Source organism: Rutilus rutilus, assembly GCF_951802725.1.
Source record: "Rutilus rutilus genome assembly, chromosome: 7".
Taxonomy (NCBI): domain Eukaryota; kingdom Metazoa; phylum Chordata; class Actinopteri; order Cypriniformes; family Leuciscidae; genus Rutilus; species Rutilus rutilus.
Genome location: NC_140221.1, coordinates 21,618,678 through 21,633,465, shown reverse-complemented (window position 1 = coordinate 21,633,465; position 14,788 = coordinate 21,618,678). Strand labels below are relative to the sequence as shown.

The 14,788-nt window shown below is 36.6% G+C and overlaps 1 protein-coding gene across 2 annotated transcripts in view; it reads right to left on the bottom strand.

Moving 5' to 3' along the window:
• Window positions 1-8,542, bottom strand: part of rtkna (rhotekin a) — an 82,779-nt gene extending 74,237 nt beyond the window's left edge. The window contains exon 1 of one of the 2 annotated variants that reach the window (XM_084415242.1): window positions 8,122-8,542. In XM_084415242.1, the coding sequence (XP_084271368.1) occupies window positions 8,122-8,232 (111 nt within the window). In that variant the 5' untranslated portion in view covers window positions 8,233-8,542. The remainder of the gene's footprint in view (window positions 1-8,121) is intronic. The other variant, XM_084415239.1, reaches the window with a different exon arrangement.
• Between the last annotated feature and the right edge of the window lie 6,246 nt (window positions 8,543-14,788).

Here is a 14,788-nt window from a genome sequence, read left to right as displayed (position 1 = left end):
AGGACAAAAACATGTTTAGAAGTCAATGTCAACTAAATACTGTGCCTGTTTCCAGTCTCTGAAATGTGTAGCTAAGAGTGTTTTACAGCAGCTCTTAATATTTTGTATGCAATTACTTGACTAGTAATGTATTTGGTGTAATCTAATTAATTTTCCTTTTTTAAAGTAAAGTAAGGGATTACTCTTAACTTTTCTGTAATTTAATTACAGTTACTTCTGATATAATTGCATTAAATACTGTATGGACTATACAATAATTCTATGTAAAACAATAGTGGATTTAACATCAAATTTGAATGTTAAAATATATGTTTTTAATGTAACTTTCTCCCGTTGCACACTTTGGTAAGTTAAAGAATAATTTATGTAAATGTATTGTTTATCTGAAAGAAACAAAAGTGCAGTTTCGTGACTGTCCTTGTATTGTTCAACTCATCAAAGTTGATATGGGATTTAGAAAGTAAATGGTAATAAGTAATGCAATACTTTTAGAGAGTAATTAGTATAGTAATCTAATTACACAGTTGAAGATGTAATTAGTAGCTATATTAATTACTTTTTTAGAGTAACTTACCCATCACGGCTACTGTACATGGTAGGGATGGCCATTGACACAAATTCCACGATTTGATTTCAATGAACAATTAGTGATTCTACTCTATTCCAATCTCAATTCAATTGGATTCGATACAGATTAATTTGCATATAGCAGGTAGCCTACAGTAGATGTCAATTTTTCTCAAGAAGAAAAAAAATTCACCAAATGCAGTAAACTATACATGGTAGGTTACTGTATCTTACGGTTAGGTTTGGGTACCGAAACTCGCCATAGGGAACCGGTTCCGACGTAAACGGTAGTAATGAGACCGAATAAGAACGAAAATTTCGGTGCCTGATTTCGATGCCTGACTTTTTTTTACCGCCCCTATAAAACATCTCGCGACACGAATGTTCCTTTAATAAAACATCTCCAGTTAACCAGCAGAGCATTCATTTCGTTCGTTTGTTAAATAAGAGACGAGCTAGCGCTGAAATGTGTTTTTTAAATCAAGTGATCAAAGTGCTCGTTGCCGCTGCGATCAGTGGCTCGGATACAGTGTTTTCTCTTGTGGCTAGCGCACACGCCGCACTGTCTTCACTCGGACACGCGCTTCAATCCGTTGCGGAGACGTTCCAGTGAAATCATAATTGCACACAAACGTGTTCCTGCTTGATATACAACCACTGATGAGCATAATCCGTTTTGATTAAAAAAAAAAAAAAAAAAAAAAAAAAAAACACTGTACGAATTGCAGATTAGAACCCAAAACCTCTGACACGTTTGACGAAAGTTCAAGTTCAGCATGCTGCCAGTGTGGTGGTGGACATCAGATGATGATAAAAGCAGCCGTTCCTCTTCAGGCAAGTCTATTTTAATGCCAACTGCAAATCTTGCATATCAAGTAGGCTAGGCTAGCAAACACCGTTGCCATTCAACAGCGAGTGTGACAATGTGTGCAAAATCTTTTAACAAAGTTCTAACACTTCTTTATATGAGGCTATACTGTGTGTGTTAAATATTTCTGCTCAGTGTCAGATATTTTTCTGCTTTAAAGTAAAAGTCATAATATGTGAAGACAAAATGTTGATCTTAAAGGAAAACTTGGTAACTTTTTTAACTTAATAAAACTGTCTAGAAATCATTTGGATGGTTAAACAACCTGTTCTGGTGATACTAGTGACTTTCCCCGCTCCCCCCAGCGTTCCCAGGCGGAAAACCAACCTTGCAACTTGGGGACTACCGTCCCGGCAAGATAGAAATTGGAAGTCTCGTGAGAAGCGAGAACTAGAACGAGAACGAGCGCGAAACACAAATTGCTTTACGGCAATTCGACAAAAACAAACACACATGTATGATGTATTACCAGATTACCCACCTCGGTAGACATAGCTCCACATGATACAGTTGGCTTGCTCTGATCAAAACAAACGCACATGAGCAGCGGTAGAGAGGGGGAGGAGGCCGCCGCAAGTGAGTTTTTTACGACTGTGTTGTGAAATATACGCCCTCCCACAGCTGTAGGGGGAGCTCGTGGGGAAAACACGCGACAACAAAAGGGAAAATCAGCGAAGAAGTGACTAGAGTTCGCTAGAGTTACCGAGTTCTCCTTTAACTTAAATGTTTTACATCAGTAGCCTATTAAACGGCGCAATTTTTTATTTAATCAGAAATCAGAAAATCTTTAAAGATTTAAGTTAATATTGTGTCCAGTTTGGACACACACACACACACACACACACACACACACACACACACACACACACACACACACACACACACACACACACAGGTATTATTTTTCCACAAAGTGTGTGCGCTTTCGTTTTCTTAAGTACCGGTTCAAGAACCGTTTAAGCACCGGAACCGTTTAAAAAATACAGAGTAGGTACTGGTATCGGATAAAACCCAACCAATACCCAACCCTACTTACGGTATCTTTCAACATACCTTCTGATGTTCATTCATGTGTATTTAATGCTGTAACTGGTAGTAACGCTGAAGAGACTAATGTGCTCCGCTCTGCCGCAATCCTTGAACTGAGAATCCTTGAACTAATGTGCGCTCCGCTCTGCCGCAATCCTTGAACTGAGTCCTTATCTCACTTGCGGCTACTGCGATCTGTCACACCACATTAAAGAGCATTAAATAATGTTTGAATTTCATAATAAAATGAACAGAAATTGTTTCATACAAAAAGTAACAAAGCACAAGGCTTGATATGATTTATTCCATGGTGTGCGACCTACAAATAAAGTTTAGTGAAGTTGTTCTTGTATCAACTGAAAACAGCATAGACTAAAAGACCTAGTACATGACATTTACAATGAACTGCAACATACTGTATTCTGTCACCTGTTTATATGTCACTATAGACACATTCTTGTATGCGGGAGATTGGGGTAAGATGTGTCAATGGAAAGCTATGTAACCCACCCCTTAAAAGATCAAACTATGCATCTTTGGCATTTGACTATGTATTTGTATCATACTGTATTAAACCCTGTAAACTATTTGGCTATGAATTAGAAAATACAGGAAACACGGTTAAAAAGTGTTAAATACCATGATGTAAACTCCTGCATGGTTTATAGAAATGTGAATAATAAGCAGCAAAACAAAACTATAGAATGGGATTGTCATTTGTTGTCAATAATTATTCAGTGGAATGCGTTGTATGCAAAGTTTCTAACACTCCCCCTTATGGTCTCTACCATTGTTTGTTTCACAAACACAGGATGTATTATTAGAGGTTTTGCCAATATGCTTCTTGGGTTCGGTTCAAAAAACAATTCTAAGCAAAAAAAAAAAAAGAAAAAAAAAAGCTGTTGTCACTGAAACTAAACCATCCCCTCTCTTTTATATATACAGAATTCAAGCAAAGCTCAATACGCCTCTTCTTAGCTCTCACGGTTCAGCCTGGCATACTAACTAAGAGCGAGGCACCTATGACATCAGAGCATGGATGATTATCCTCCTCTCCGGTTCCTCTTAACAGGGCTTTCTGCCAGGGACCTTCGTTTAAATCCAAAAGCATGTGCTCCTGTTTGGGCCCCCGTGCTGAAAGATTCCCCATTGTTCTCTGGGGCCTGGCAGTGCTGCTAACATGCTGAAGGGGAAGTTTTTGCATTTCTTCAAGATATCAACTCTTTTGTAGCTTATGGCATGTACTGCCTCATTCTGAACATGGCGAAAGGTGCCACATAAGTATAATGTGTGACCTTACAAGTCCTAGGAAAGCCAAATATATGAGTGGAATTACAAATCTTCAGCTAAAGATATATACAAGTGTGCACAAAGAATCATCTGTATTATATTATGCATCTAACACGAACCACAGCAAGAAATATTTTAATATAGCTGGTATACTGTGCAAAAGTTTGGGGTTGATACGATTTTTTTATTGTTTTTGAAAGACGTATATTATCCTCACCAAGGCTGCATTTATTTGATATTGTGAGGTATTACAATTTAAAATAATTGATTTCTATTTTATGTATTCATGTGATGGCAAAGCTGAATTTTCAGCATCATTACTCCAGTCTTCAGTGTCACATGATCCTTGATAAATAATTATAATAGGATGAGTTGATGCTCAAGAAACATTTACTATTAATGTTGAAAACAGTTGTGCTGCTTAAACTTTTTGTGAAAATATTTTGATGAATAGAAAGTTCACAAGAACAGCATTTATTTGAAATAAAATAAAAATAAAAATAATAATATATATATAATAATAAATATATATATAATATATATATAATAATAAATGCTGTAGTAACATTATAGATGTATTTACTGTCACTTTTAATCACTTAATGCATCCTTGCTGATTAAAAGTATTAATAAATACACTGCCGTTCAAAAGTTTGGTTTGGCTTACAACTTACAAAAGATTATATTTCAAATAAATGCTGTTCTTTTGAACTTTCTATTCATCAAAGAATCAAACAATGTACACAACTGTTTTCAACATTGATAATAATAATAAATGTTTCTTGAGCAGCAAATCAAGAATTTTTTTCTGAAGGATCATGTGACACTGAAGGCTGGAGTAATGATGCTAAATATTCAGCATTGCATCCCAAGAATAAAATACATTTTAAAATATATTAAAATAAAAAAACTGTTATTTTAAATTGTAATATTTCACAATATTACTGCTTGTTTTGTATTTTTAATCAAAGAAATCCAGTCTTGGCGAGCAGAAGAGATTAGAAATATTTTTTAAATATATATACTGTATTTATATAATATAATTAGATAGATAGATAGATAGATAGATAGATAGATAGATAGATAGATAGATAGATAGATAGATAAACACTAATTCCAAACTTTTGAACTGTAGTTTGTCTCTACAATGCATATCTTCCTTTCCCTAAGGAAGTGCAGAATATGGTCAAGTGCTCAAAGCAAATACACAGGAGAGCCAGTCAATGGAGAAAACATCACCATAAAAAAATACAGAATCAGTCAGGAAAAAAAAAAACAGCAACTCAGGCTGTGTAAAACAAGCAAACTTTGCCTGCTGAGGAAAACTTGTCTAACAAAACAATGCAGTAAAAAAAAAAAAAAAATCTTGATAGCATCAATAATCGTGAGCAATCATCTTGGAGAATCCAGTACAGAATGAATTAAGCTGAGTTCCGTTAGGAAAGAAGCAAGTGGTGTGGGTGGAAGGGTGTGTCTGGTGGTGTGTAGACTACATCACTTTTAACTTCCTTCAGGGATATATGTGGCAGAGTCCCTCACTGTGGTTTTAATGGGCCGTGTTGTAAGTAAACCAAAAAAAATAAAAAATAGACAAGTCTAAAAATGAAAGTGTGATTAAATTGACAACTGGCATGATAGAAAACAACCCAAGAAAGATGCATTTTGCATCAGTTTTGGCAATTAAAAAAAGTGCACTGCAAAGGTTTAACGTCTGTTGGAGACTTGGCATAAAACAAAGTCATTACACAAGATCTGTGAGCCAATTTTTCCATTACTGCTTTTAAGTCTACTTAACTGATCCAGCAATCTTCCTTCCCTCTAACGCTCAGTATAATTGCTTGCTTCACCTGAGCTTTCACACACAGCCTGCTGCAGTACTATTACTGCAGACTGGGGCAAGATAATGTAAAGTTCAATCAGATCACCCATCTCTGTGTGTGTATGCAAAGGTAAAAAGATCTCTTTAAAAAGAGTTTCATTAGGCCATATTGATTTCCAATCAACAGCCACAGTGAAGATATCAAACAGAATACATCTCATCCACTCTATAGGGGGTAATATGATGTCAGTGGGGAACTGGGATGTCTTAAAGGCTTTTCAACAAAGCACACAATGACTTGAGTAAAGTCACATGCATCTTGAATGAGGGACTGAATTAGAAACGTGCATTTGGTGCCTAAATGACACTGATAGGGGCTGGTAGGCAAATCTTATTAATGAAAAAGAAATGCAAACTCTGATTAGAGCGGTTAAAGAATAAAACAGAACATAACTCGGTGATAAAATATAAGAACTATTTAACACACAAGGGTGAGAGTAAACGACAGAATTTTCTTTTTTCTGTGTACTTTCCCTTTAACTGTTATTAATTGAGCTTCTAACTCTGACAGTAATTTTATAATACTTGCATGGACTTGAATGAACAAAAATCTTGAATGTGGACTGAGAAGACTATAAACCAGTGGTTCTCAAACTTTTTTTCAACTCTAAGGACCCCCAACAACAATATTCGAAGGCCCCCTAAACCATAGGTTTTCATTTCTTTGAAAATATATTCCCAGTTTCTTTAAATTAAAAAAGTTACTAAAATAATTAAAATTAAAATCAAATTAAAATTAAATTTCAGAAGTTCTTCAAGGTTCCCACTCTTTTTATACAAATGAAATTACATGACTCTTCAATTCATCTGTAATTTACTGGATAATGATTAAGGATTTAAAAAATGTTTTTTTTTTTTTTTTTTTTACACTATAAAATATTTTAGAGCTTGGCTATCTAACAGAATATACAGCATATTTATTATAAAAAATTGCCCCTAGCATTTTAAGAATTTATTAATGTAGCTTTTTTTCAGGTATACGATTTAGATTATAGATTATTTTAATGTTTATATCTTAGTTTAAAAATGTTAAGTCATTTTGAGGCCTCTTGAGAACCATTGCTATAAACAACCAATGAATCAAAAGCTGACACAGTCCATGTGACTTTTCCTGTTCATTCAGGACAAGATCTGCCTAAGATTTAAGATCCCTGAATGTCAAATCAACGTGGATTTAAATCCTCCTGCACAACTAAAATGTAAACATATAGTCACCGCAGCAGAATGAAGACTAAGGTCCCAACTCCCAAGCCAAACAAGGAATTCAGGCACAGCAGCCCAGAGCTGCCACTGGGACTCTACACATCCAACAGCCACATTCTGAACCAACCATGCTTCTTTCCATCTCACCACAGCAGGCTACGTATAAAAATAATTAGGGGTTAGACAGAGTTCTCTTTTAACTCAACCTACTCTGGGATAATCATATACAGATGCCATTTAGCCCTTTCCCCTTGGAAGAATGCAAGAGATCTACTGCAGTGTTTGATAAGATACTGGGGGTCAATGACAAATAAGTATCAGAAATTATAAAGGAGAAATATCTAGTTTTAAACACGTCAAGTTTTAGTTAATGCAATATATGTAGGCTATTCATGTTTGTTTCACTCATTTTTGAAAAAATAAATAAATAAATCAAAGAGTCAATTTTGAAGAATAATTTTACAGTCGGCAGAACAAGAAAAAAATGTAGGCCGGGACTTGACTTTGTCCATTAGGAATTCATTGGATTGTTGGATAATTGTGGTTGGCTATAGCTGTGATGTCATGTTAGTGACAGTTTGATCCCACCCTCATGCCAGTAAACACATCATCAGAGAAGAGATGTTGTTGAAAGGGGAAGGGAAATTATTTTGATCAAAGATTATGAGGGCACATGAATTAAAAAATTAGGGTAAAACATTTGTAACAAGTCGGTTACTGCAATAATACATAAAATAAGAATAGTCCATTTGAATTACATGGTGACTATGACTCTTAAAATGTACCTATCAAGTACTAAAATCATTGAATACAGGTCTCTATTTTCAAAAAAGTTTTTTTTTTGGGGGGGGGGGGTTATTGTTTTTAATATTATTTTAACTTCAATCAGTCATGAGGTCTATAGGTTTGTTTACTATAAAATGGCCTCTTGCGTTTTGGTCAAGCCACACTGACAAATGTCTTTCAAATAGCCTATCAATGATAATTTAAAACAATATTTCATCACTGGCTTTATTTTTATTTTTACGGTTACACCACTTAAACAGACACTTTTGACTTTAAGCCGGACAAAACAGAGCCACTCGCACTGCGTCATTTATTCTGATTGTAGGAAATTACCCTTACCTATAAATTACTCCTTTATCAATGGATAATAACCATTATTAGCTAGCCTAATTGGTGTTCGTAAATGTTAATATTTAGGAAAAGTAAACGGCCGACTGCACACCCAACACATAGAGTCCAGCTGAGCCTCTGGACACAGTGATCACCGGAGCTTCTTTACCTGCGGGGTCTCCATGAAAACACTCTGTCTGAACTTTCCACGGCGGATCTCCATCTCCAGCGCGGAGCCCCGAGCGACAGTCGCTCTCGCTGTCTGATTTCGGCAAAACATTCGCGATTTTTAAGTTGATCCTTCACTCCCAGACAACGCTGTTTATTCTCACAGACCTGAGACCAAGCCGCAGTTTGGTTTGGAGACGCTCCACGTTGCAGCGGATCACTGTCACAGTCACGTTCATATAAAATGACGTCCCTCGATCCCTCTATTTTCTGTTAAAAAAACTATAACAGCAAAAACGGATGATCGCAAGCTACTCTGCTGCTCTTACTAGTACTTTAATCTCGCATCTACAGAGCGTGTGATTGAATACCCAGAGCAGATAAGTTTTTTCCGAGATTGTGAGCCAGCAACAGCGTCCTCTGGCGGATAAGCGGTAGGCTTAGGGCTATATCAATAAAACAGGTTTTTTGGGGGATATGAAACGGGCAACATTTAACACGTTGATACATAGTTACCTTGACTCGACAAAATGGAACATGGGAATCATGTAAACACGATTCAGTGTCAGAAAAGTCACATAGCCTACTAAAATGGGGACTGGATTAAACAAAACATGTAGGCCGAGGCCTGTTCCATAAACTGTGTTTAGAAAATTGGGGACTACAGTCCAAAACCTTATTGGGGATTACAGTCCAAAACCTGACTTGAATTAAACCTAACAATTCAGTCGGGGCTAAAGCGATTCCATGGGGACAATTTAAGTTCATGCGATCCTGCTAATTTTACCCAGGTTCAATGAATCAAGATCATTTGATGTGCACGCTATTCTTAAGCTGCCCTAATGGTCGATCATGGATCAAATCCACCATGGCAAACAGCGTACTAGCGTAGCCTATATCTTTGGTGCGTTTGAGACATGGTGTTTTCCTCAGTGCATAACTTAAATGTCACAGGTATATTCTCCATCTGTAAAAATTAGAAAGTCATGCAAATATTTCCATGATGCGCAAATGCTCGCCAAACAGAGCGCTATAGAATAGGAACGCAATAATTTTACTGAATATGTTGCTAAAACATTTGTTGTTGGAAATTAAATTTTAAACCTACAAGTAAGTGTAATTTTATGATAGCTAGCAGTACCTGTCAAGGGACTATTGTAATGGGGTAAATCATTGGCCTATAAATACTGTAACTGTAGGCCTACTAAGCAGATGAGTTAATGTGTTGTGACTAGACAAAATGGTACGTTCTAAACGTTGAGCAACAATGGGCATAAGATAATGCTCAGAGAGCAATACAAAATCACAAATCTTTTTCAAAAATGTCAAGCAATCATAAAGGCTTGTTGATAAAGAGTGCTTCTCGCCATCTTGTGTTTCAGTTGTGAATGTGTGTCTTTTTTTCGCTACTTTGATGTAAACTGTAATTACTGCATGTTTTAGGACCTTTTCTAATAATGTTAATGCTTATTATCTTAATCTGCATCTAACAAATGTTGTAACCTGCTTTACTGACAGTGCATGCTACTTAGATTGCTGCTTTTGTGCTTTTACCAAATTCTTTGTTGTTGCTGCCTGTTCATATAACTATGCTGTTTTTCGGAACTAATTTTACTGAGCTTTAACACTTTCGTTCCTCTGCTGCAGCTACTGTGTAGCGGACAAACACAACTGTACTACTACAGTTGTACCTTTATAGTTGTCAATAAGGTTTTATGCTTTCCCTATAGGTGCCATTGTACAACTGGCCAACAAGACTACAGATGAAAACTAGCCCTTGGCTAATTCTGGCATGTTACAGGTGTACTGTTGTTAATATGCACTGTCCTGGTAAATAAAAGAAAAAAAGAAAGAAAAAGACAACAGACAAAAAAGATCTTCTTCAACGCTGTTATGTCTGTATACCACCTTTCATTAATGTAGAAACATGTCCCACCACCTTGCGATTTCTGCGTCCCGATCCATTCTGAACTGAGAATTCTTCTGAATTCTGATTCTGATCATTAAGAAATTTGAGAAAGTGATGATTCAACTGGAGAAGCCAGTGACTTTAATTTGTTTTTAAAGGAAATATCCAGTTTCAAAATGTAGTGTTATGTTATGATTTATGAAATATATTGGCTACTGTGACCATTTTAAAATTTTCATCTGGTGTTCTCTTGTAGTTTAACAAATAATAGGCCTATACAGTATGAAAAAAGAAATTGCACTGATTTTGTTACCTTTACCTAATGTTACATTATTTTTAGGTGATATATTGGCCCTGTTCACAGATGCATTATGATTGATTGGATCACAAGGATGATGCTTAATACAGGTGTAAATAAAACGTAGTGTGGTCGAAAGTGCTCGAACAGCCACAAAAGGCTGACAAATACTGATCTAATGCATAAACATTATGTGAAGCACGGTAGCCAGACAGGATTTAAAGATGAAAAATGTACCAATTACACTGTTCTCTCACCATTCCTGATTTCTAACATTCGGCATGGTCTTGCGGCTATCAGAGCAGAAACTAAAGCTGCAGCTCTCCATATGTTTTTCCGTCGTCTCCGGGCGTATTCAAATTGGGTGAGCTTATTGTGTCCATTAGATCGAAAGATTTGAAAAAGCACATACATTTACTCTCCAAAAGACCCTCCCCTCAAAGAAAGCAGGACAGAAGTGGTTGGAAGAGGACAAAAGATATGGATTAAAATACCAGGTGTAAACGGGTATGTGTCTCCCTCGTCTACTTGTGATCCAATTGACAAAAATGCATCCTAATAGGCTACCTGGTGCAAACAGGCCCAATATGACAGAGAGGAAGCAAGATAGATAGATCATGCAGGTAAAAGGAGATTCATTGTGAAAAGAGAAGGAAGTTCACTTGCAAAGATGGAACATCACTCAAGAGAAAATTAGAGAGCAGATGCCATTAAATAAGTATGTTTCTTTATTATCCACAATTTTGGAAGATCTTAAAACTGTAATTTTGTTCTATTTTTTTCACATTACACCCTGCGCTCAAAATGTTTATTCAGTTACGTGGTTATAATTAAACGATTCAGTTTGGCAAGAACTGGCACAACAATGGTGACACCCTAAAGTAAAACTGATACTTTTGTGTAACAGAATAAAAGAATGCATTTGAAAAGCAACAAGCTTTTGATTCCATTAACCACAGCATTCATTTTCTCTTTTATATTTTACTAGAAGGCTAAATGGAAAATAAACATGTTCAGGCCAATGAGTGTGGTTTAAACTTTAAAACATTAACAAGTTCTACTGCTTTGCCTGCCAACTGTTCAGGCTTCAAGAGGTGCAAAATCTGTGACCCATTTCTTTTTCTTTCTTTTTTTTAAACGTTTTTTTATTTTTATTTTTTTTAAAAAAAAAAAAAAAAAAAATTTTATGTATGCATTTATGTTTTATTTCAAACTTTGTTAAATATCTAAACATAAAGTTGGCACATATAGGCTGATATACTCAACAGTCAACTTATCAGACTTGTTTAGGTGGGATATTAAGGATAAAAGATTGAAATATTAATGGTGTCTAAGAATACAATCCACTTTTTCTGGAGGTAAAGTGAGTGTAAAAAATGTGATTGATTGTCTGGAGTTCAACCATCCAACTACACAGACTGTCAGTGCACTCTCAATGGTTACAATATCTATACATTTTATCTTTCAAATTGTAACTAATCATATTTTTTCCCCACAGTTTTTATTTTTAACAGATCATGTAATGTGAGCAGCTCTGTTCAGTTGAGGATGCTTCTCTCTTCTCCAATAAGCAAGTAAGGGACAGATATATTGAATTTATGATCCATTTTGTTTGTTTTCAATTCTCTCTCTCTCTCTCTCTGGTGTATGCTGGGAGTGTGTGAGGAGCTTGAGTGGTTGTTGGGAGCGAGTGCGTTTTCTTTTTCGTTTATAATTGTTTTTCCCCTCGGTAGTTCTTTTCTAGGTTTAGGCAGAGGACAGAGAAGGAAACGGCGCGGTTTTTAAACCGCGTGCGTCAGACAGACGCCGGTATGGAGTCTGTTCCCGGGTCAGCCCTGTCCCTCCGGCATGGTTGCAGGTGTGTGCCAGAGCCTGGTGTTACAGTGGAAGATTTGCTCGTAGTTGTCGGGGAGCAGATCGGTTTTGATAATATAGTGTCGGCATCACGAATGAATAAAGCGATTGTGGTATTTTTGAAATCTGAACCGCTGGTAAATCAGTTGACTGTGAGCGGGTTATGGGTTAAAGAAACGTTTGTTGCTGTTAGCCCATTATCTGCACCAGCAACAAAAATCACTATATCAAATGCGCCTCCGTTTGTGTCGAATGACGCGATTACGAAAGAGTTGCAGAGGTTCGGTAAGATTGCGAGCCCCGTAAAAATGATTCCCCTCGGGTGTAAAAACGCGGCACTCAAACATGTACTTTCCTTTAGACGTCAGATCTATATGTTTCTTACGCGTACTCTTGAAGTTTCCTTCCGTGTGAATCACGGAGAAAACTCGTTTATGATCTATGCGAGCACTGAAAGTTTGAAGTGTTTCGAGTGCGGTGATTTGGGCCATAAACGTTTCGCGTGTCCACATCGAGATGAGCAAAGGCCGTCCACATCTAGAGCTGATACTGGAGTTACTGTTGATCATCATAATGCTGTAGCAGAGCAGAGGAGTGTGGAACAAGATGAAGGAGTGACAGAGGAGGTGAAAAGACAAGAAGAGGTGAGTGTGAGTGTGAATGATACTGATGCTTTGGTACAGTTTGGCTCGCAGGATGCTGCTGTTGCTGATATTATTGAGATGAATGATGGGAGAAAAGGATTTTTGCAGGAGATAGTTGATGATGGAGCTCAGGCTGGAGGTTCAGAGGAGAACATTACTGATGAAGTAGATGAGTGTTCACAGTTTACTGATGATGGGATGAGAGAGAGTGAGCAGTGGCTAGGTGGAGAGGCTGATAATGATCTATACACTGTTGAAGAGATTAATGCTTTCTTAGATGAGACAAAAGGAAAATCTGGGGTTGAAGTTGATGACTATTTCCCTGATGTTGAAAAGTTTGTAAATTCTGTGATGAAGGTAAGAAAAACGAGTAGTTATCAAGAAATCTCACAACAAAAGAGGTTCCGTCTTAAAAAGCATTTAACTACTATAAGAAAAATAGGAAGAGAAAGATTAACGAGGGGAACAACAAAACTTTTATGATGGCTTATAATTTTGCTTCTCTTTTCTGTCTTTTTCTCCTCCTCTCCTTCATGGAATTTTTACGGGTGGGGTCCCTTAATATCAATGGGATGAGAGATGGGAGGAAGAATGTGATATTATCAGAAATCATTAAATTGAAGGATTTAAGTGTTACTTTCCTACAAGAGACCCATAGTAATTATAGCAATGAAGTTGATTGGGGATTATGGTGGAAAGGAGACTATGTTTTGAGTCACGGGACTAATTTAAGTGCCGGTGTAGCTGTTCTTTTCTCCCCTTCTGTGAAAGCAAAAATTCTATCAAAAAATGAAGTCGAGCCAGGAAGGTGTTTAATAGTAAAGGCTGAAATGTGCAATTTTATCTTTTTGTTTGTGAATATCTATGCTCCTAATGTCGGAGCGGAACGTTTAACATTTTTCACCAGATTAGAGAATATAATAAAGGAAGAAAAAGATGATGTTTTTATTGTTGTGGGAGAACTGTACTATTGATTTCACACTTGATAGAAATGGGGAGGAGCCTCATGCAATGTCAGCCACCTGTTTAGCTGGTGTTGTAAAAAAGCTACGTTTATCAGATGTGTGGAGAGAACATAATCCCCTTACAAAACAATATACATGGGTGAAAGTTTGTAATGAAAACATTTCTGCTGCTCGTTTGGATCGTTTTTATTTGTCACATAATATGAGAAACAGAGTTGTCAAAGTAGATATTATTCCTAATGCTATTTCTGATCATAAATTCATTACTGTTGCAGTTGCTTTGGCAACAAACACACATAAAAGTTGTTATTGGCATTTTAATATAAAACTTTTGGAAGATAAGCATTTTTGCAAAATGTTTAAATTGTTTTGGGAGACCTGGAAAACAGAAAAGAGTCTTTTTGAAAGTATTACACAGTGGTGGGAAGTTGGGAAAGTACATATAAGAGATTTTTGCCAGAAATATGCATCTCATTCCTCTTTTCAATTAAGAAACACTTTGGAGTGGCTGGAAAGAGAGATTTGTGAAATTGAAAAAAAAAATGATGACTATTAATGAGGCTGATAATCTAAAAGATCTATGGACTGAGAGAAAGAATCAACTAAGCTCAATTTTAAATGAAAGAGTTAAAGGAGCTCTCATAAGAAGCCGTTTTCAGACTGTAAAAGACATGGATGCTCCTACTACCTACTTCTTTAATCTGGAGCGCAAAAAGGGCCAACAAAAGCAGATGTACTCGTTGAAGGATGACAATGGACACGTCACCTCAGATCCGATGAAGATGCGTAGACTTGCTGTGGCTTTTTATTCAAGTTTGTACTCTGCTGAGAGATCAGATGAACAATGTAGGAATGAGTTGCTTAAGGATCTTCCTGTTCTAACTGAAGAACATAAGGCTTCTTTGGAGACTGAGCTTACTTTTGATGAAGTCACCGCGGCCGTAAAGGGTCTCTCTTCAGGTCGTACTCCAGGACTCGATGGACTTCCTGGTGAATTC